Source organism: Oculina patagonica, chromosome 5, assembly GCF_052425735.1.
Source record: "Oculina patagonica isolate OP01 chromosome 5, crgOcupat, whole genome shotgun sequence".
Lineage (NCBI taxonomy): Eukaryota > Metazoa > Cnidaria > Anthozoa > Scleractinia > Oculinidae > Oculina > Oculina patagonica.
In genome coordinates this window covers 23,352,035-23,375,675 of record NC_135762.1, presented here as the reverse complement: position 1 = coordinate 23,375,675, position 23,641 = coordinate 23,352,035, and the positions used below count along the sequence as shown (strand labels likewise).

At 38.7% G+C, this 23,641-nt stretch overlaps 1 protein-coding gene and 1 long non-coding RNA gene across 2 annotated transcripts in view; one reads left to right on the top strand and one right to left on the bottom strand.

Moving 5' to 3' along the window:
* LOC144653385 (uncharacterized) overlaps positions 1-23,293 on the top strand; it is a 37,829-nt gene extending 14,536 nt beyond the window's left edge. The window contains exons 3-22 of the mRNA XM_078513364.1: positions 1,291-2,537; positions 5,329-5,406; positions 12,347-12,529; positions 12,782-12,898; positions 13,020-13,112; positions 13,577-13,753; positions 14,020-14,070; positions 14,278-14,387; positions 15,077-15,156; positions 15,590-15,708; positions 16,076-16,194; positions 16,780-16,880; positions 16,961-17,034; positions 17,723-17,860; positions 19,702-20,288; positions 20,554-20,637; positions 20,737-20,804; positions 21,296-21,441; positions 21,554-21,728; positions 22,120-23,293. Coding sequence (XP_078369490.1) covers positions 1,291-2,537; positions 5,329-5,406; positions 12,347-12,529; positions 12,782-12,898; positions 13,020-13,112; positions 13,577-13,753; positions 14,020-14,070; positions 14,278-14,387; positions 15,077-15,156; positions 15,590-15,708; positions 16,076-16,194; positions 16,780-16,880; positions 16,961-17,034; positions 17,723-17,860; positions 19,702-20,288; positions 20,554-20,637; positions 20,737-20,804; positions 21,296-21,441; positions 21,554-21,728; positions 22,120-22,559 — 4,187 coding nt within the window. The 3' untranslated portion in view covers positions 22,560-23,293. The remainder of the gene's footprint in view (positions 1-1,290; positions 2,538-5,328; positions 5,407-12,346; positions 12,530-12,781; positions 12,899-13,019; positions 13,113-13,576; positions 13,754-14,019; positions 14,071-14,277; positions 14,388-15,076; positions 15,157-15,589; positions 15,709-16,075; positions 16,195-16,779; positions 16,881-16,960; positions 17,035-17,722; positions 17,861-19,701; positions 20,289-20,553; positions 20,638-20,736; positions 20,805-21,295; positions 21,442-21,553; positions 21,729-22,119) is intronic.
* On the bottom strand, positions 7,810-19,808 carry LOC144653405 (uncharacterized). Its single transcript, XR_013570736.1, has 2 exons — positions 19,677-19,808; positions 7,810-9,503 (listed from the first exon to the last, which is right to left on the bottom strand). It is a non-coding gene; the product is annotated as an uncharacterized LOC144653405 (long non-coding RNA).
* Positions 23,294-23,641: the final 348 nt, after the last annotated feature.

Genomic DNA, 23,641 nt, shown 5'->3' with positions numbered 1-23,641 from the left:
CTCTTGATCAAGTGATTTGGGGTCAAGCCCTGGCCGGAGCACTGCGTTGTGTTCTTGGGCAAGATGCTATATTCTCATTGTTCCTCTCCAACCCAGGTGTAATGGGTGCTGGCAAATTTAATGCTGATTGTAACCCAGTGCTGGACAAGCACAACCCTCCAAGTTTATTTTTTTCCCAACTATTCAAGTTTTGGTCGCCAGTGAAAAATTTTAGTCACCAAATTAAGCTGATGCTTTCAATCATTCCTCTCAATTTGAGTCGCCAGGGTGGCGACCTTGGTTCAAATTTAGTCGCCAGCTCCAAAATTTTAGTCGCTAGGCGACTAAAATGGCCTTAACTTGGAGGGCTGAAGCATCCCATCTAGGGAGGGAAAAAAGAAAGTCGCTTAATGCACTACACTGGCATTCTTTATGTCATACATGTAGGTATGTTGATATACTATTGGTGATAGGATCGAAGTGTGATAGGATCGGAGTGTTTCCTGGTGGTATTTGTATAAACTAACACAAAAAAGACATAAAAAAAGAAAACCATAAATAAATAAGTTGAGATACAAACAAGGATATTGTGTTTTTTTAGTAAGAGACAAGGAATATTGATTATCAAACAAGATGTGAATGTCTAAACAAAAGACGGAAGTACTTCATACATTTAACTTCTATCAAATTTTTCCAGAATTTTAAAATGACGTGATGATTACGGTAATTCCATTAATGACCCTTAGTGTTGTGCACTCTAGTTGTTTCCCTACAAAACATTAAAGCTTATTTAAATTCATTTGAGTAAAATGCCCTAGGCATAAGTCTATTTACACAAAATGCAAGATTTGTTTTTCAGTTGGTTAACTTCCTTTTAATTACATTGCTGGGATAACGATACGTCACTAAAGTGGTTATTAATTGTTAATTATCTGGTATCTAGAGTACTTGAGCAGCCAAAATCAGTTAAGATTCAATGCTTGGGCAAGCATACCAAGATAAGCTCAAATTAATGAGTTATAAATTGATTTGCATTAAACATACGATTCATTGTCTGAGTAGTGTGTCTTAATTATGCACGGTACCCAATAAAGCTCTTGGTTTCAAGTCAATGGAATTTTGATACCTTTGAATTAAAGGTATTGATGTGTAACTCAGCAATGTAGCTTTTTTTGCCCAAAGGGTTACAATTTTGATATTTTTTTCTGTTATTCAAAGTTTTCAATTGAATAAAACCCTACAATAACCTTACATACTCCCTCTCATTGTACTTAATGTTGTTTATTCATTGTGTTTTTCAATGGTTAACAGACATTTCAGGACTGTTTGATGGATCAAACAGAGACACCATCATTGCCCATGACAGTGACGAGGATAGCACTCCTAGGGCAGCTTCTGATGCAGAAGAAAATGAACCAGAAGATTCATTATGCTACAACCACAGCAGTGAGCTGGACGAGGGGTTAGCTGATTCTTTGTACCATGCCAAAGATGAGGTCTTTGAGGACATTAGCCAAAAGATTCCTCCCAGGAGAAGATTGCAGAAAAGGGCTTCCCTTCCACTGATAAAAACAGAACTTTACCAAGAAGAAGCTAAGATAGTTGAAGATATACCCAAATCAGAGGTGGTGCCTCCTGAATCACCATCTTTACGGAAAGCAGAGACCATCACTGATCTTAGTTTAGATCAGGTTCCGCGACACCTCAAGGTGATTCCGTATGACAGTGGAGATATCAAACAGCACACAGACTTGTCATTTCAAGATGATAAGAGTTTAGAGAGCTGCAGTCCTCCACCTGGGTCTGTACCTTCGCCGAGTCCTAGCCAAATAAGTTTCGATGCACTGTCATTAACAACCAGTGGTTTCAGTGAAACTCATTCTGAACAGGTCAGCACTGGAGATCTCAATGTTGTTGACGACCTTTTAGGCATGGATGCTGCAGCTGTCAAGTCCCTGGATGCATGGCGATCCCAGAGTGACCCTAGTCGTGGCACTCAGTTAGAGGACACCATTGCCGAGGCAGAACTGCAGGCACATCGAAACAGTAACAGCGAACCTAATCTGTCAGGAGAAAAATTAAAGGAGGAAGCTGAGCAGTTGGCCAAGAGGGTAATTGGTGGAAACCAAGTAGAAACAAAAAGCCATGGGATAACGGATGATGATGATAATGATGATGACAAAGACACCTCTTTGGCTGAGTTGAGTCCAGATGATGGATGTTATGATTTGGACAAACCTGAACACCGCACCAAACCGGTGCAGCGAGCAAAATCTGCACCAACGCCAACCACACCGACTTCACCAAGGTCCCAAAGAATAGCTAATTCTTTTGCCGTGGAAAAGGCTCAAGTTAAACTCAACAAGCTGGCAGCAATGGAAACAATAATTGAAATGCCACATGCTGAACCGTCTATAGAGAAGCCAAAAATTGAGAAAAAGCGAAGTACGTCACTGGAAGGTAGCTGTGCATCTCCAGCAGCAGTAGGGGTTCCAAAAGAAGAGAAGAGGAAGTTGTCAGTGTCTAAAGAGCCAGGAAAGACACAGAAATCCAAACATGTGAGTAATACATTCATAGTTTTTGTTATGCTGTACAACTTCGGCAGGGGTATTTTGTAGTATGCAGAACACAGAATGATGGTCATCGGGTGGTTTGCTTGTGGTTAGCTTCACCCTGGTTTACTTGCGGTAAGCTTTCACTCAGGTTTGCTTGCGGTTAGCTTTTTTTTTCTTGGCGAGGGCATCATACTGTGTTCTGCATTCTGCGATCTGCAAAATACCCCTTCTGGTACAACTTTTATTCTTGTGTACATATGTACATCTGCCTCTTTCTCTCCTTGAAAAGTTGAGAAAGAGTGCACATGTCTAAGTAAAATAATTAATGCTGGTATAGCGAACAAACATGGTGCCACAGAGTTGTTTGTTTTTTGATAGTTATTCATTATGTGACAAAATTCAATCTGTGGCCATACTCCAAAATGTCTAAAATGCAGTATTTGCAGATTTTATCACACCCTGAGTGTATTTTTGTATCTGTGTTGTCAGGGTTGCAATGCACTTTGATTCAGAAAGGTGTTCAACCCTACCCTTTCTGATGTTTTTGAGTTTTATCAAAAGTTTGCTTGTTTCCATGGCAACTGATAAATTGAAAACAGCAGGTTCCACCACCTGACAACTTGAAACATTCCTGGAACAGAAAAACACAGTGATAATTAAATCCACGGTCAGATGATTGCTAGAACTCTTCCAAGGTCATTTTGTTGAACAGAATCCTTGCCAAAATGAAGGCATGGTCCATGAATCTCAAACATTAATAATTTTGCTGTTACTTATTAAATGTACACTTTACATCTGTGTTGTATAACTCTTAAATGGAAAATCTTACCAAAAGCTGATTAGAATCAAGAAATAAAGAAACCAGATTTAGCCTGAAATGGAAAACAATTCAGATAAGAGTATTATTTTGTCATCTGTACAGTAGGGAAGAATAGTTAGTTGAACCAAATTTATTTTGTTGATGACATTTTAAGTCAAAACAGATCAGTGGGATGTTAAAGTAAAAGTGTTTTAATTTCTGTTTCGAAACAATCTGTTCCTCATCTAAACAAGAAATGTTTTTGCAGTAAATTTAATTCTACCAATCAATACCATTTGGACATTGTGTTCACCTACAAAAGTTAGCTATTTCATGACTTTACCCTGCCTGTTTTGTCGTTTGCGTTACAATGCAATCCAGGGGGGAAGGAATTAGCAAATAAAACCACTGAAGCATGTAATAAACATGGTTAATAAAAATGGCAAAGGGAAGAGTGCTTTATCGTCAAAAGGGATTTTAAATTAAGAACAAAACCTTATCTGCAGCCTTCAATTAAGAGCTTAATGGCTGAAATTAAGACACTGGTGCCTGCGAAAAAGAGACAGACTTAAGTAGATCTTAAATGATGGGAGGGTTTTGACTATTAATGTGCAGTAGATTGTTAACAAGATAAGGCAGCACATGCTGATTAAGCAGCAAATATTACAAGCCTTTTGATTGATGATGTTGATATTGATTTCCATAATATTGCCCGTCTGTGGTCAGTTTCTTTGTTGTCAGTAAACAATATTGTTAGAAATGATATGCTGTGTTCATAAGAATCCTATCAGCTACTGTACTTCATAGTTAATTGGATTGTTTTTTTTTTAACAATCTGTTCCAATTAAAATGATATGTATATAAACCCAAAATCTGATTTGCCTTCTTAGAGATTTTGTTGTCATTTGGTCCATGTCTTAAGACTATGCAGACATTAAATGCAATTTATATGCACAAGTAAATTCACTGTATAGATTTAACTGAATCTTTGATGCAGACACATTTCATGTAATTTGTGGAGTTTCTTATTTGGAAAAGAAGGACAAGGAAACTCATGATTATTCATCAAATGATGGCACATATTTTTACAAGAAAATTTTATCTGCACCTTTCAAATGGAGAACGGTGCATAAACATATTATAATATCTGCTTGCATACAATGAATTGTTGAAAGTGTAAGAATCTTTGCCAACCAGTCAAGAGACTGGAATTTTATCACACTAATTCCAAGGTCAAGGTTGAAGGTCATTATTTGGATACAAAATTGTTATGTTGGAAAAAAAGTAACTTGATTCTAACTAGACTAGATTACTGCCTTGAAAAAGTCAGTAACCAGATGAAAAGATTAAGGGCTAAATTAAGGAACAATTTCTAAGAACGATTTAGACATTTTACCTCATTTTGATCTTCAGTCCTTTAAATTAAAAGGGTTAGTATCTTTATTCCACTCGTATTTAACACAATTACAATTACTGCCATGGCTGGCAACTATCCATTTTAACAACTTACAGTTATATTTCTAGGTTTATGCTAATAAGATAAATCCTGTAATAATCAGTCAAATTTTAAGAAATACCAGATCAATGTTAATACCACAGACCACTTTCCTCTACTCTTCCTACAGATAGGAGTGGTATAAAATATTTGGTGTAATTACAATGTACAGGTACATGCACATGTTCAAATTTAAGGCACTTTATCAAGTTTGTTGTGGAAAATCCTTTTTGAAAGATTGGGACAATAGTTAGTGTTCTGAATTGACCAGATCTTCCTGCATAAACAATGCCACATAGAAGTGATATAAAGTTATTTGTATTGATGCTAGTAAGTCTTGGCAATGGTTGATTATATTGAATGTTGTCATTATTTTTGGATTGGGTCTAAGAAGGAAAATGTATAAATTCTGTTTTTCAGGTATTCTGTGTTGTGCTGCTATTTGAGGTGAACAAGTCTTACATGTCATTTACTTAATAATGCTTTACTTTTTTGTCTAGGACCTGAGAGCTCATGTACTCAAGAATTTGGTGGACACTGAGATGTCGTATGTACAGAATCTTCAGTTTCTTGTTTCGGTAAGTTTATGCTGGCATTAGTTATTTGAATAGGAAAGGTAAACTGGTATCTACATTTCGGTGGCCCATCAGCGCCACTTCTTCACTCCAGTTACCTTTTGTGACCAGCATTACAGTGTAAGTAACATGGAGTATTTCTACTCACCCCCTGGGTGTAGATACATACTGTAAGAGAAGTGCAAGGATCCAAGAATCAATACCATTACCCCACCACATTCTCATGTATAAAAGAGATTAAGTGTTAGGCTTAGTAAATGTTAAGGGGCTACATCACAGGGATTTCTCAGATTTTTGGTCTAAACTGTTCTGAAAGTCGTGGTGGGCAACTTAACCCATGAGGAACATCTAAAGAAGTAAATTAATTTGTAGATAGAAATCCAGCTATGACGATAAGATGCACGGAAACAACTTGAAAAGTTAATCCTCAATTTTTCAAATTGCAATCCATTTCCATCCAAGCCATCCGCAGCCAAAGATGCTTGTTAACAGTTTCAGTGGACCATTAATTTTTGGGTTCATACGACACACATATAAATTTTGGCTGTTCAAAAATCCTGAAAAATCGGTGGCAAAGCCCCAGTACTGCTATAAATGTAATAATTATTAATTTCTCCAGCCAACTGGAAAACATTTTTTTAGTACAGCACAGACTGCAGCATGTATTATTGTTACGTACTGATGTCATTGGCTGAATAGCATCATAACAAAGAAGCATTTTATTGTTCTAAAAGCTATTGGGAAGTACAGTAGAATCTGAATTTCTTGAACCCTTGGTTTCTTGAACCTCTGATTTCTTGAAACAACTTTTGTTTCCTTTGGATAGTACCAGACCTCTCAAGTCTCACGATTTTGCCGTGAGACTCACGACTTTTAGTTCAATCTCACGGTCTCACGACAAGACACAAAAATCTCACGATAAACAGAGTCACAAGCTATAAGGATACAATTTCTTGTATAATGTCATTTTTGGCTTACTAAGGTGATTGTCTTGCGCCAATTCTGTGTAAATCCGAAGCCAGCAAAGGTATTTCATTAGTTTGTTCGCTAGACACACAATCGAAACTCATATATAGAAGACACAAGCCGTGAAAAGAACGTTAATTTTTGTGTTGCTAAAACAGGAAAAAAACTCCTTCTCTTGATTAGCACCTGGTTTTAGTTATTTTTGTCCGTCAGTTGATTAATATCCCGGTTTTTACTTGAGTCTCCCGGTTTTTTGACCTTGATCTCCAGATTTCCGGTTCTTTGAGGTTGAGAGGTCTGTAGTACTTCTCTGTGAGTTTACTCCCGATTTCTTGAACCTCCCAATTTGTTGAAGCAATTTTTGGGATTCTACTGTATTTTGTTGGTTTGGAAAGCTAGTTGAAGAACCTGAACTCTTCGAGCTGATATTGTGAAAAAAATTATATTTCATTGTTATGTGTCCTTAGAAAATTTAATGATGAATTTTTAAAAAAAAATATAAAAAAATGGATGCCTTTATTTCCCAGACTACAAAGTCAAGAGGGTCTGTTAGGGTTTTAGGGATAAGGGATAAAAAGTATTTAAGATTTCAGTACAATAATTGTTATTTTGACAGTTTATTATGTGTCTCCAAACATGTGAAAATTTTCATTATTCATCTGCAGTGTTCTGTTGCCTGTATGTTTGAAATTGCCATAAAGCATAGGGGTAGCTGCACGAAAAGAATTTGTGTATGCTTTTAAGTAGAGTGCAATCCAATTACAAACATAACTCTTCACTTGATATTAAGCCAAAGAAAAGTTTTTTCAGGATTAATATTCATAACTAAAAGGCGTTACAACCGTTGGCCTTTTAATCCTACACTGGGATCGTTTTAATTAAAGCAATTTAACCTCTCAAGGATTTTGTGTGTAAAGGAAAGATATGATGTATTTGGATGATAATCCTCCTTTTATGAAATGGCTAATTGGTTTTATCTTAGGATACCGGATAGGTTTCAAACAATTTTCCTAAGAAGGTCATAATGGGCTTTAAGTGTATAAGCCTATTTTTAGATAACAGATTTCTAATTCTTGTAATTTCCCAAGACTAAATATAATTGAACTTCTGATTGGCATTTCTGATAAACCTGAAATTGTAGAGCAGTGATGTAAAATCTTTGTTGGAGCAGTTGAAATTAGGGATTGACCCTCATGAAAGAAACATGTCTTAAAGTACACACTTTTGTACAAAAACGCATTTTCTACAAAAAAATCTGTTGACTTACTGATTACAATTGGGCTGAAATACCAAGAATTCCGTCCATTGTAAAACACTTGAGAAGGTGAATGCAGAAGAGTATTGTATTGCAAATGGGATAAGAATTGAAAAGATCGATAATGTGTAGGGTAATTAGCTGAAGGGATCTTTACATAAGTGGTCATGCAATCTGGGTAAAGGTTGTTACTTGTACAGGAAATTTACTAACTTATTGATCACATCAGTAAACTACAGACTGATGTTATTTACTTCTTAAATGACTGATATCATTTTCTTTGGCTTGGATGCTCTTGTACAATCAGCAATTATTGTCTGCTCCTCGGAGTGTTGGTTATTTTGTTTCCATTTGTAGAAGGAGACCTTTGTCTGTTTGTTCCTTGCATGTTTTCATTTCCTGTTGACATTAGTGGTATACCACTCAATTTGTTTTGTATTGTTTTCGCATTATACTGCGAGCACAGGCTTAAGAGCTGGATAATGACTAAGCCAATGAACATTGCCAATAAAGCAAAAAATGCGGAACTCGGCCACTGTTGCCATTACGGATTGAACTGTTGTTTGATGTGTGTAGTCATTGAGAGCCGTTAATGCAAAATGCACATTGTCAACAGAATGCTTGGAATTCTTGTGGCATTGATGTTACATTAAAATGTGATCAGTGACCTTCTCTGTGAAAAATATCTCTGTTATACAGTTCCACTGACACAATTCTAGTTTATAATCATAATGTTTTAATTAAATTTAGTTGCCAAATAATCTGCTAGCTTTCTTCAGTGATTAAATCAAACAGGCAAATGTTAATTTTACTTGAATTTTTAGTTAGTAAGAGAGACATGCCATTACATTAAAAAACATCAATCAAGTGTCAAGTTTGCTTAAAACAGCTTCAGTACTAGTGTATTGTCAAAATCAAAAACCTCATTTTATTGATTAGATAGTAATTTAAGTTTTTTGAGCTTACGTGTACATGAGCATGTTGCATTTGCCATAGACCATTTCAAAACAGCTCTTCTAGACAGGATTAATTATTGTCTGAATAAATATTGACCAATGAATACATTTTGATGGCGAGAGCTTAATGTGTGGACATGCAGGAAGCAGAGCGATGGATGAGAGGTGAATGAATTATTCAGAATGATGTTCTCACAAGTGATTTGATTGTAGAGGGAATGACTATAGTGGCAGGGAAAATGTGTTAAGTTTTGTAATTGCAGAAAAATACTGGCCCCAAAACAAGTAGCATGGTTCATGGTAGCATTTAGTGTCAAACAGGGCTTATGCAAGAAAATAAATCACAAAAGATCTTTATAAGTAAATAAAGAATTGAACATTGAGTTGAAAAGAAGTTTTTGTTAATGCAGACATTTTACTGCTAACAGTACAACTGTCAATTCCTGTACATGTAATATTCCTTAAAACACAACAATCTGCAGTAAACAAGTCTTCATAAAAGTGTACCCCTAACTTGTAAAGGATTTAAAAATGACAGCGACAATGCTATCCTTGATGAACTAAAATTGAATTAAGAAGCTAATTTACTATGTAATACACAAGTTTATAAATAAATTGAACTTAAGTTACCAATATCTAGATATAACCAGGATAGGGTTGTCTGGAGGGGGTGATAGGAATTTTACAGTAGTTAAGCTTGTACTTTTAGTTGTACTTTACTTTTTTAAAAATATCATTTAAAACTGCATGACAAGTGCAGATTGGACTCCCAAGGAAAAGCACTGAGGCACTAGGTATACTAGACCCAATTACCAGTCACTTCTTGATTGAATCACCGAGAAACAAAGAGTGAATTCGAGCCTTTAGGTACACACCAAGAAAGCTGGTCATCCTGCAATCCAGTCATGAGCATACTTCAGCACCTGCCAATCAAAATATGTAAACAAATAAACAAACAAAAACAAGCTCGAAATTTTGGAACAATACCATGCCACATCAAAATGCTTTGCTTGCACTGATGTTACCATAGCAATAAGGTGACATGCATTGTTACTTTTTAGGCGGTGACGCAACGCCTATATGCTGTGGCCCGTGGACGGGCAATGTTACGATTACTCCAACCGAGTAGCACTGGGAACTAGGCACTTTGTTGTTTACTCAGTTTTGGTACGCCATCTTTGACTGTCATGAGTACTGAATCAACTTTAAGAGCATCCATCGGCAAAACGCGTTTGATTTCTAACGTACAGTTAAACAGAGTTTTGGGTTCAAGGGAGAATGATGTACTGGATAATTGTGAGCTCGCTTAAAGAACTTTTCTACCGTAGTCGGCATACGTGATGGCAGACTAACTTGACTGATGTTGAATTTGACGAGTGAAGGCCGGTTACCGTATTTACTCGAATAAGCGCCGCGGCGCTTATTAAATTTTTCGCGTCTCGAGTGCGGCGCTTATTCGAGGGCGGCGCTTATTTGAGGGCGGCGCTTATTTAAAATTTGGACGCCACAAAGAATGTTATCTTTTAAAGTAACTGAAAATAGCGTCTTTAGATTGCCAATCTTCGTTTTTTGCTTAAGAGAGAAGTGGCGTTAGCTGTCCTGGCAAAGTTCGCGGCCTTTACATCATTTACAGAACTAGGTAATGTAAGAATGTTGGATAGAAAAAATAATGGGGAGCAGATAAACAATCTCAACACTTTTGATGATGGAAAGAAATGTCTAAGTTTGTTTAGAGTTGCTTTTCTGTGACGTTTTAAGTCAAATGGAATTCCTCAAATGAGCGCCGCATCGGGACTGCGGCGCTTATTCGGGGGCGGCGCTTATTAACTTTTCGGTCCTAAATGCGGCGCTTATTTGAGGGCGGCGCTTATTCGGGGGCGGCGCTTATTCGAGTAAATACGGTAGTGTCATAACTTTTGAAACCTTTCCAAAAGGGAGACCGATGGCAGCAGTATCTTGATTAGATTGCAAAGGTGAGCTATCTGAAATCTTTGTTTGCTTTGACGTGCATTGTTGTCGATAATATTTAAGTTTAAGTTAATTTTCTTTTCTTTTCCCTTCGCGACTCGCCATCTTCATTTTACTGCTTTTGATAATATTTATTCGGGTATTTATCTCAAGCCATTAAAAACAAAACAGTGACGGTATCTGTATTCCTATTTGTACGAGAAGCCAGAATTAAGAATTAAGAAATTAAGAAAGAACTTCAACCCTATTTCTAGTAAGCGGTGTTGACTTCATTACATTTCAGACCATTTCAATACGGTAGTGTCACACAATCTTCAGTATCGACTAGGTGTGTAAAACAATCCTGGGCCTTTCTGTTGCTAAATGACGAAGTTCATAATGATTTAATGTATTTATCTTATCATACTGTAAGTTTGTAATGTATTGCATTGGAGGTTCGTTTTGTAGTCAAGGCAAATAAAAATTAAAATGAATAAGAAAAATGCAATTTCTGGGATCATTGTAAATCGTCATCGCCTGTGCATGCATGTATGCGTGCCGGTTATTTAATAACTATTTTTAGCGGGAAATATGTTACGCTTAATCTGATGCTAATATAAACTGGGAGTTGTATTCAGTCATGGGTAACAAACAATGTACACTTTCAGAGTGCAAAAAAATTAATTTTCCAGCTTGCCCAAGGGCAAGGATGCACTCTGAAAAGGAAGGAGGAGAAGCCAAGAGCCAAGCGGCCCACACTGCTGGAGCTTATCCTGGTTTCCGTAGCATTAAGCGGCTAGGAATATTTCTACTCCCCCCTGAATGGGATGCTAGTCCATTGCAGGGTCCCCCCCCCCCCAGCATTATGTCGTCGGTACCCATTTATACACCTGGGTGGAGAGAGGCACTATGAGAGTAAAGTGTCTTGCCCAAGAACACAACACAAGTGACCCCAGCCGGGGCTCGAACTCGGACGGCTCGATCCGGAGTCCGGCGCTATACCGTATTTACTCGAATAAGCGCGCTTATTAAATTTTTCTTGCATCAAGTGCGGCGCTTATTTGAGAGCGGCGCTTATTTAAAATTTGGTCGCCACAAAGAATCTAATCTTTTACAGTATTTGAAAATAGCATATTTTGATTGTCAGTCTTCGTCTCTTGCTGAAGAGAGAAGAAGCGCTAGCTGTCCTGGCGTTTGCGGCCCTCACAACATCTACAGTACTACTCTTGTAAGAATGTTGGATAGAAAAACTGATGGGCAAGCGGTAAAACAATCACTTTGAACTGCAAAACATCGCTTTTGATAGAAAGAAATGTCCAAGTTTGTTTTAGAGTTCCTTTGTAGTGTTGTTTTAAGCTAAACGGAGTTCCTTGAATAAGCGCCGCATCGGGACTGCGGCGCTTATTTGGGGGCGGCGCTTATTATCTTTTTTGTCCCAAATGCGGCGCTTATTCGAGGGCGGCGCTTATTAGGGGGCGGCGCTTATTCGAGTAAATACGGTAACCATTAGGCCACTGCGCCTCCCATGCACTCTGAAAAAATGCAGGGTAATTATGGAACCAGTCTAAAACATGGGACAGGTCTGGGTTCATTTATTTTATTCGAGTGTTAATATGTCCTATTGATGTCAAGAGTCAATGGACTGGCAATATTTTAATTACAACATCTATGAAGTACAGGCCATGGGAAATACACTAAATATAGCTTAAATAAGTACTTGCTACATGTAACTACACGACTGTAAAAACATTACTTGAAAAGATAAAATTGAGGGGAAGATTTTCTAAACTAAATCAGTGTATTATGATTGTTCTAACAGAGTTATTACAAGGCACTGAAGAAGCAAGAAAATGCTGGGATAGTTGAGGCAGCACAAGTGGATGAAATGTTCTATCAAATCCCTGAAATCCTCCTGTGTCATGAGTTTTTCCTCCAGCAGTTACAGGCCAGAGTGTCAGAATGGCATGACAAGCAAAAGATTGGTGATATCTTTGTTTCATCGGTAAGACCTTGCTGAAGCAAGTGATTTATGTTGTACTTGCTAAGTCGAAATAACACCAAGTGGGAGTCAAGGGGTTGAATTTCTGTGAGATTATAACTGTTGAAACATGCTTATTCACCAGGCCCCTTACAGCTGAAGACCATAGCGCGGTCATGAACACTTTTCTATTAAATGCCTTCTGCAATTTTTAAAACATTCAAAACATCTTTCTTTGTATCAAAGCACTCATTATTTACTTTTGTTTGTCACTAGTTTACCAAGTGCTTTCTAGTGGATGCCTACAGTGCCTTCATAAATCACTTTCTGCAAGCCAGAGCTGCAGTAAGGGTGGCCACAGTAACCAGACCAGCTTTTGCACGATACATGGAGGTACTGTAAAATAGCATTTCTGTTACCTTGGACATATCTTTTTACTACCTCCTTATTAATTTTTGTTTAATTTTTCAAGGCATATTGGTGAAGAATTTCACAAGTGTGTGTCTGTTTTCAGCAATGTTCCCGAGATCACAAAGAAAAACTGACCCTTCAAGACTTGATGATCATGCCAGTGCAAAGAATTCCACGATATGAACTAATATTGAAGGTGAGTACATGAGGTGTACAGCTTTGCTAAGCTATTGATAATAGAATGCATTCAATTACAATTTACACTTATACTGTACCACAATCACATAAACAATGATAGTCGAATCTCCCCTGACAAAACACCTCCCTTAGGCAGACACAGTGGATCCTGGCCTTCAGGTAAGTGGGAGGGCCGATCATCCAGACTCCAAGAATAAGAAGGGGGGCTCTCTCTTGACAGACCTTGGTTTGGGTCTGAAAATAAGGTGGGGGCCTGGGCCCCTCCCCTAGATCGGCCACTGAGACACCCCCTGTAAAAAGACACTTGGTCATGGTCCCAGCTACACACAAACACCTCCCATGAGTACACAGCTCTCCTAAGTGGGCACTTTTTCTGGTCCCAAGGGGTCTGCATACCTGAATTTTGCTACATTTTGAGTAAAACAAGCTAAAGGGAGTTTTTCTCATCTCCCGTATTTTCAGGACATGATAAAACACACTCCTCATGATCACCCAGATCATGGAAGTCTTCAGCTTGCACTGGGAGAGATAAAGACATTAGCAGATAGAATGAACCGAGGAGAGAAGGAAGTTGATCAAGCAGAGAGGGAAGCTGAGAGGCTGCGTGATCTTGAAGCAACTATTGAAGGGATGACAAATGTAATTATATTATTTCTGTTTTGTTTATCCTTGTTTTTTGTTTATATTTTTGTCAAGATTTACAAGTTTCAGGTAGCCGAACAGAGCAATCAAAATGGGTAAAAATGGTTGCAATTACATGGTAGAACAACCAATAAAGAGAAGCAGCCCTCTAAAAGTGAAGTTACAAGTCTCTGAATATTAGTTGTTACTTATCTTGTCACAGTACATGATTGAAGTTAATAAATTTAGAAATGGTAATTAAATGAAATTTTTTCTTTTGACAGTTGGTGATACCCACTCGGCGATTAATACGCCAAGATTTAGTCGCTGAAGTGGTAAGTAAAAAATTGCCTTTCAATAATAATTACCCATAAAATGTTGATAAATGGTGTCTTAACATTCAATACATTTGCCTCATTTTAAACATAAGAGGACTTTATTAAATTGTCAGAAAAAAATGAGCACATCAACTATATACAATCATACACTGAACAAGTCTTCAAAGACTCACTTCATTCATATATCTATGTTTATCAAAACAGAAAGGAACAATTACCAAGAAGGACCGATGCCTGTTCCTGTTCAATGACTTGCTGGTTTGTGCGACTGTCAAGCGAAAGGCTAATGCTCTCAGAAGAGGCTCACTAAGCATGTAGGTTGACACACTATTTGAAATAGAGTATTGACATGACATGTCAGTGGTAAAGGAAAAAACCTCAATGTTGGAATAAGCGTGAAAAAATGTAAAGAGAATAGGAAAGTGTGTTGACTATGATATTTACAGGCAGAGAAGGGAATTGTATTCAATTAAAGAATTTTGGTCTTATAACAACACTCTGATTGGTTGTGAAGTCATTTTGTATTTTAAGGCTACCATTAAATTCTGGAAAAAAAAAAGCCCCGGGCTTATACTTGCCCAATGTCTCTTCAATAGAGGCTTACAATCGGAAAAGTTTTATCGCTATTTAAGAGCTATAACTAAACATAAGCCCAATTGAGCTTATTTTCAGGAGGGTTTCTTTTCTGGAAAGGATTTTTGTGTCTGAGGTTTGGGTGGGGGTTATTTATAGAGGACATTTTTTTTTGGGGGGGGGGGTGGGAATTCATGGAACATTACTGCTGGACTATAATGGCCACCTTAACAACAGCCTTTACACATTTTCTGTAAGAGGCCCTAGACACTTTGAACTGGTATGATTTAGTCTTAGATCAGTAGTTCATGTTTTGCCGGAAGTATCCAGCTGGAATGTACTTGTGTATGTAAACGCTCTTCATGTAAGTCATGAGTATTAGTTGATGTGATTTAAGCTTCATGCAACTAACAGTACTGTTATTGGTTAGATTTTCTGGGTCTGGTACTGAATTCAACAAATACAAACTACTCTGGAGACTACACCTTGACAGTGTGGAAGTCTACAAAAGTGAGTATTTACTTTATCAAGTGTTCCTCTAGTAGTGTTTTCTCTATATGAGAGGTTAAGTGGCCTAGTTAATAATCAGAACATTGGCTGTTAGACCCAAAGATCAAGAGTCCAAGACTTGACAGACATAGGCAAGACACATATATGCTCTCATAGTACCTTTCTTCACTGGTGCAGAGGTATAAGTGGCTACTGTAGATTTTTATGGCTATTGGCAATATGCTAAGGCAACCTAGAAAACTGTTGGGTGTTACAAAAATTTAAAACAACATCTTCTGGAGAAGGTGTTAACAAACAAGAAATATTGGCACATTTTGAATTTTGCCCTCCCTTCACAGTTCAGTGGATTCTGTTTGTTGTCTTGATTAGAGTAAGAGTTATTATTTCTGTGATACTCACAGGTAATTTTCTGCCTTCTTTACTATGTATCTAGCATCTCCTGAAGCGCAAAGACGGAACAGTCTGGAGAAGCAGTTGGAGAAACTTGACAATGATATGTCATTACTGAGCAAGATCAGTATCTTGGCTGACACTCTTACAATAACACACATGGTAATTATTTGACTTTTGAAACCATTATTCTCATTTCATTTTTAAATTCCTACCTTCACCTTCCTCACCTATCCACTTTGTGCCAAGAAGCGCATAACTTAGGCCTCCACATTCTGTCTCCACGCTGCCCTCGGTGTTGATGGCTGTGGCCTGTATCTCATCCCACGTTCTTCATCCACCAGCCTGTCTCTCCTTTTTGACGGTTTGTCTCCATGTTGTCTTTAGTCTGCCATGTTTCCTTTTCCCCCCAGGGGCCCACATCATGGCTGTAAGGCAGCATTTTAAAATTAGTTTCTGTAAATTTATTTTGGTGTTAATGTTGATGTGAAAGGTTCAAATAATTTACTGTTTTTGTACTGTTTTCTAGACCCTAGATGGTGCTATTCGAGAACTAATGAATGAGGTCAATCGGCAGATTTCTGAGAAGCAAATTCCATTACAGCCTCCTACATCCACCAAGCTAGAACTGCATGTTACACAGGCGGAGTAAGTAGAAGAGTGAATCTTTGTTGACTTATTGTTAAATCAAATTGTATTTGGGACTATGTACATTCATTCATGACCTTGGTTTGATTTAAAGAATAATAATTCTTGTCACAAGGTCTTAAATTTGAAGCAAGCTATTATATATGTCACAGTCTTCTTCAGCAAAATCAGCTCTGCATTGACATGTGGTTACATGTTTGTTAAGTCATGTGGTTAAAAATGACCCTTGACCCTTGACAAAGAGAGCGCAGACATCAAATGGAAAATCAAGGAAGCCATCTACATCAGATGCCAATGTCCAATGTTAAATAGAGATAGAGGCTATGATTACCTGCCATTTCAACCACTTGTTGTCACATGACTAAACAAACATGTAATCAAGTGACAATGCAGAGCTCACTTTGCTGAGAGATATCCTTTAATTTTGAGACCTGATGACGAGAATTGTTGTTGTTTAAAGTGGTTTTTGTATTTTTCTTTGGTCTTCAAATGCTTACTCCTTGTGTGTGGTATTGTTTCGGAGTGAATGTACTGTTCTGTGCATGTGCATAACTCAAGATACCGTATTTTGTCTTTGTTATATAGGGAGGATGGCCCAGAGGAGAAAGATTTTCAATTCTTGTTTTTGGAGACGGAAATAAAAAATTCGTGGGAAGCATACTTTGAAGATGCAAAACAAAAGCTTGGTGAGCATCTTATTTTAAGAAATTTTTTTTTGACAAACATTTGATTCTTACTTTAAATGCCCTTGAATCCTTCTTTTTAGCCTATGCCAAGGACATATTTCCTCCTGAGTTTCAGTACTGTATTCCTATCAACAAGACAAGAAGTGGGATGCAGGTAAGATTGTATTCCCCCCAAAGAAATAATAGTTTTTTCTCAAAATGTCTTTCGTGGTGTGATGAAGTGCTTCATTGAAAAAAATAATATTGATGAGATTGATTGAAGGGAGCTAATGTTTTGAAGTCTGAGGAGGTGCAAAAAGGTATAATTATACCATTCTTTCTGGGAAGAAAAAGAACCCTCCAAATCAGTTCTTAGAAAAATTTACTCAGTCAGAGGTCAATTTTGGCAAAAAAGGTATTCGGTTCTTTTTACTGTGTTATTTGAGAAGTCAGGGAAGATAGAAATCAACTCCCTTGGAGTTTTATGTGCCTGAGCACATGCTCTGAAGTCTAAGCAACAAAGATGTCTGTAAATACTGTGTTTAAAAGGGCAGTCTCGACACTGCAACATTTATACCGTAAGTTAAGTCTGCATTTGAGCCTAGTAGCCCATATAGGCTGGATCATATCCCGGTGTTTGTAGTATGAGGTAACTAGGAGTATTTCTACTCCCCCCTGGATGGGATGACAAGTTCACCAGTTGTCATTTTCTACACCTGGGTGGAGAGAGGCACTTGAAAAATAGTGTCTTGCCCAAGAACGGGCTCGAACCCAGACTGCTTGAGTCCAGTGTACATACTAAGCATTAACACCCTGGTTGGTATTATTTCTGATTTTTTTCTGCTTGTTCACCACTGTTTTAGTTCACTTGTGCATCACCCTGCCGAGTACCTCACATGCTTGATAGAGGAAATCACTGTGGTTCTGGAGATGTTTGGGTTTGTAACAGTGATGGTTATGTTGGACAAGTGTGCATTCTCAGAATGGGAGCTCAGATTCAGGTGAGAATTGAATCATTTTAAGGTGGCTCCATAGGGTTTCTTGACCGCGCGAAGAATGGGTACGAAAGGGCGAGCTTGAAATGCCGGCAAATCAAAACAAACATGGCGGCTTCACGCGAGCGTGAAATTTTCGGCGAGAAAACGCGAGACTTGCTTCCTGCCAATGAAATAACACCTGTGCTTTCCTGTGTTGAGCAGATTAAAGAGTTTACAACACCCTAAAAAGGTTTTTACAACGTCCGCGGTGCTTCTGGCCGCTTTTCTGAAGTTCGTACGATCGAAAGCAAAAGACAAAATAAAAAATAGTCTCCGCGATTGTGAGATACTTCGAGCAGAATTTCAGAGATTCTACTACATAAAGGATAAAGGTATGTCTCTAAGCAACCTTGGGGTTAACAGATATTCGCACAAAACCCGACAACAACGGGAAACGCTCGTCTTTACTCATCAACTCGTATGGTTCGAAAGTTCGCGCATGCTCAAATAGCGATCTTGGACAATTTCTATTCTGATGACGTAATTATTATTCGAGCGAAAATAGAAATTTTCCCCTTGTAATTACTAGAGTTTCCTTCGGTGAAATTCCTTTAAATTTGGCATAGATGTGATACCTTTTTAACTGCCCCTTTTGCCGTTTTTTAAAAAAAATTTGTAAGCCAGTTTTTTTGCTTAGTCAAAAAAACACAAAATAGCCAAAAACGCAAAAACGACCTGGACGACCCCTACTTTTTTTGTTTTTAAAAGTTATTTCTCATCAGATTCAATCCGTTGGGAGAATTTCAAAAATTTTCACCGAAGAAAATTAAAGAAATTTAAGATCAAAGCCATAAAAACACCAAAAAATAGGACTTTTTGAGAAGATGTAGCTCAAAAACAAAGGCCGTTATTTTAAAAAAGAATGATGCACAACATATTTTAGTCCTTGTTTTTAATATTTCGGCAGCTTTTATTTAAATAGTTTAAAAAATAACGCGAAAATGATCTCTTGATGGGTATCACTTGTGCGCGCGCCGTTATATCTCAAAACCCTATGGAGCCACCTTAAGTCTTTTTAAACAAAATCTCTCCTTATGCACTCAATTTATGTCCTTTCTCAGAGACATTGAGTGTTCACCTGAAGAATTTGAAACTTATTACCTATGTATCTCAAATACGTTTTCTGTATGGTCTCTGGTTGGGCATTTCTCTGCTTTGAATTCTTGCAAGCAAGGAGGTGGCTTATACCATTGATTCCCCCCCCCCCCTCCAAAAAAACAAACAAATAAATAAGTAAAAAATAAAAATAAAAAATGATACCCTCCACCCAAAGTCCCTCACAAGTTTGTATAACTCCAGTGCTTATAATCAGGGCCAGGTTGTTTGACAGCCGATTAACACTAACCCAGGATTAAAAGTTTAACGAGGGTCCAATTTTTGTGCAAAAAAGTATTTACCTGCTCGTGCTTTGAAGGAGTGTCCCAGGAATGTATTCCAGGACTTTGATACAATTGAAATAATGCTTCAATAATTGGGGGAATCTTGGAGCAAACAAAAGCGTTTCTTCAGAGGGACTTAGAGACCTTTCAGCTTACAATCTTAGTTACAGGGTTCCAGTAAGCTAGAGATAAAAAAGATAGTTTTAACTAAGCTAAAAGCTTTTACTGGGGTTTCATGTAAACTGAAGCAACTTCACTTGCAATTTTTGGCTTTTTAAGCATGCGTGCATTCTGTCATTTTAAAAATTTCTTTGTCTTAAAATTAATAGGATACTCGTTCAACTCGTTATTATAGCTAAAGTTTCATTCATTTATAAAGCTTAAATGAAGTAAAAGCTCACCCATTTTCGTTGTATTACTTTGCAGCCGTTCAGTTCCATAACAGTGTGCATGTCTCGAATCCTCTGCATCTCTCCTGTTCCCGGGACCAAGTTCAGCGGCTTGGAAGCGCTCCATTCCGAAAGTGAAACCAAGTCTGACACTCAGTCCATCTCGTTGGGAAGCGAGAAAGGCAGTAAAACGAATACAACGCCCAAAATTTCTCGCTCGGGTTACGCCAGTGACGAAGACGTGACCGGACCTCAGAGCATCATGGCGTTTGACAGCAGCTCCGAAGACGAGGAGGGACTGGGTCAGGAAAGTTTTCTTGGCGGGAAATTCACCGACGGAAGCTCGCCCTTCGACGTCGACGGCCGACTCAGTCCCGAAGGCAGTAGCCTCGGAACAACCGGAAGTGCGGACGGCATGGATAGCAGCCAAGACGAAAATGTATTTGAATTCGAGGACAATGACTCGAGCTGCGATGAGATGAAAACTAAAGGATCCCGCAAGCACTCGAAGCGGAGAATGGGGTCTTCCCGCGCCAGCGAAGATCTCAAAGACAGCTTGTCGGATATTGTGAATTTTGAAACCGACGAGGCCTGCACGGTGTGGCTTGGGACAGAGGACGGATGGTATGTTCTTGTCTTCGTTTATATAACGAGTCTGTAAGCGTGACATTACCGTGCGTGATGACTAGAACCACGTGAATCACGCGAGTCACGCAAACAGCTTATAGCGAAAAATTAGTTCCGTTTACTTTTCACTAATACCCTATCGCACTCATAAGGTTGAAGGTAAATATATGTTCTTATTACTTTATTATAAAATTATTTTTTAAAAAAACTCTTTTGTTTTGCACTTTAGTTTTATTAACACTTGCGCTTTTTACTGTTGTAGTATTTTCGTGTATCCGGCGAAGGAAGCACAAAACAAGAAATCAAAGTTAAAGCTTCAACATTCTGGATCAATTCAGTGCATTTTGTAAGTATTGCCCTGCTTGCCAGTCAATAACCATACGTATTATGCCTTCACGTTATGAACACTGATGTATCCTTACAACTTGCTAAATATCTCTTTCAGGTATGTTGATAATCAAGTCTTCATTTCACTGTCAACGGGCCATTTGTACATTTACAGAAGACAACCAGGTAAATAAATAGTTCTTTTTACAAAGCTAAATAAGAACGATTTTCTGAAGCTAAAGTAACAAAACATGCAACATGTGCCAAGCGCGGGAAAACGCGGGAAACATGTAGCAGGTGCCAAACGCGGGAAAAGCTGTAACCGGTGCTAAGCGCGGGAAAACATAAAACCGATCCTAAGCGCGGGAAAACTTGTAACTGGTTACTTAAAAGCGCGGGAAAACATGTAACATTCCTTCAACCAATCAGATTGGTTATATCACACTGCAATGAGATTTTGGAAAAAACTTACAGTGCTCAACAAATGCATCAGTCCATTTCTTCTGCTTTTCTGCTAAATTAATTTGAAGACGATATATTAGCAAGTGTTGAACTTGGCGTTCAACGTTTTCTTCGACAACAGAAAGGGACAAAAATGTATAACTACTGGAGAAAGAACGAAACCGATGTAACGCAACGCAAACTTACTGCAATGATACATTCTATTTTGTAAACAGGTTGTGCATGGGAAGTAGGCAATCCCGTGATGCTTCACATCGGAGAGTCGGCAGCAGTCTCCTGCATGACAGCCATTCACGGCCGGCTGTGGTGTGGCCTGGGCTGTAATGCTGTTATCGTCAACACGACCACCTTAGAAGTCGAGGTGAGACGCCTTTTATTAATTCCAAATTTTTAACACTGCCCAAAGAGCGTTCAGAAAGGACGCTGTAGAGAAGGTGAGCTTATTTTCTAACGCCCGTTTTTTTTTCCCTTAGACGTCATTCAGCTGTAGCTTGGATAAAGACCACGCTGTGTACCGCATGGCAAGCTCTGGAATGGGTGTGTGGGTTACATTGCAGAGCTCTTCAGCTGTGAGGTTGTTCCACGCCACGCGGTACGAGTGTCTGGCAGATGTTGACGTGGCACCGCCTGTGCACAAAATGCTCCAAGGTAACTGTAGTTGAGATTGTTTGCTTGCATTATAGGCACGCAATGCATACACAGAGAGCTAAGCGGCTGTGGCCCGTGAGGCATTGAACGTTTGATATAGCTTATAGTGTTGTTTCAGATTGTTTTTTTGAAACCTTGGACTCTAATGATGACAATATATGACATATATGGGTAAGAGTTCCGCACATCCCCATACATGAATTATGCATGCTACCATTTCATACTATATACACAAACAGCAATCACTAAAAGACCCAGTCAGTCACAAAATTGTATGCATAATTAATTTATGGGGCTGTGCGAAAATCTTGCCCATATATGCTACTGTTAAAGAATTACCGGTGAGTGAGTATCATGATTGCTGATGTTGTTCTTGTTGTTTTTGTGTTAGGTTCTGATGCGATCATTCGCCAACACAAAGCAGCCTGTTTACGCGTCACCGCTTTGCTTGCCTGCAAGGATCTTCTCTGGATTGGCACTAGCGCAGGCGTAGTTTTAACATTACCGCTGCCAACAATCACCGCCAGCACTGCTTCTCTGCGAAACTGCCCTTCGGCAACAGCCTCCTTCCACGGTCATACGGGACATGTGCGGTTTCTTACTGCTGTTGAGGTTCCAAAAGAAGGAGCACAAGACAACACCAACGATAAAGGGTCCAGCACTACTATTAACACCTCTTCTTCGACAACGACGGCGCCTGGCACTTCTGCTGGCCGGGACGTGTTGATTATCAGCGGCGGCGATGGCTACGAGGACTTCAGAACAAGCTCCGCTAGCGAATCCGCTGGACGAGATGATAGCACAAACCATCTCCTTATTTGGCGTGTATGATCCACAGAGCGGAAACAGTCGAGCAACAAACCCTTTTGACTGACAGGATGTTACTTAGCAACGTGACGCTTCCTGATGATGAAAAACCGAAGTGCGACTTTCGGATTGCTTGTGCCATTTGCGATTGGCCAATTAGAATCGGAAGATCTTCGGATTCTTCACGAGGATTTACCGAAAGCTGCCTTGTCTCCGACTCAGTTTGTCGACGAAAGAAGACCGAATTCCGAGTTGTAACAATTGACTCCCCAAACGATTGAGTAATTAATAATTAATTGTGAGAAGTTGTAATCAACAACAAGCAAATAGTTTGTCGACTACTAGCTTTTTTAAGATTTGTTTTTGACAAATGCGTTAGCTTTTTATACGTTTTGGCTTAATCTTGAGTTAATGTCGGGCCAACTATGCCCTTGAAAAATAGGCGTAATTTGTTTTGATGGAAAGACAGAAAAGTTGGGTTCGTCTTGGAAAAGGAGGACTTGCATGAGCATTTTAAGTATACTTTTAGAAAGCAGAAAAAGAGAGAGGTATTTTTTTAAAGTCAGTTCATATTTTTGTGAAATTGTACATAGCTTATCATTGACGAAATGGAAAAAAACAACAACAAACGGTCAGATGTAGAACCGCAGTAGTTTTATCGGAAGCTGATCATGTATATTTGAGCTTTTTTTCCTAACAGGAAAACTATGTAGAGGTATTTAGATGCCGCTGTAAATAAAGATCTTAGAACAAGAGGAGTAACTGCGTGTGTGGATGTTTAACTAAGAACAGTTTTGTATACCAGGGTGTCGCCTAAAAGCGTTGCACGTGACAGCGTAAAAAGTGAAAGCGTTGCACGTGACAGCGTATCACATGAGGCAGCCTCGTCCCCTTTGCTCTTCTTCCTCTTTAGAGAAAAGCGCCCTGGGAACGACGTTGTCGCACGTAGTCAGGTTCTGTGTCTTGAGAATGCGGTAAAGCTATGCGCTTGTCGGTATATGCCAGGGTATAGAGCGGTTTTCACTTGAGTGTCGAAAGTAAATTGCGTTTGCTTTGGTTTTGCATTACTACGCTTAGTGATTGGCTTAAAAATCTCGCGCCACTTT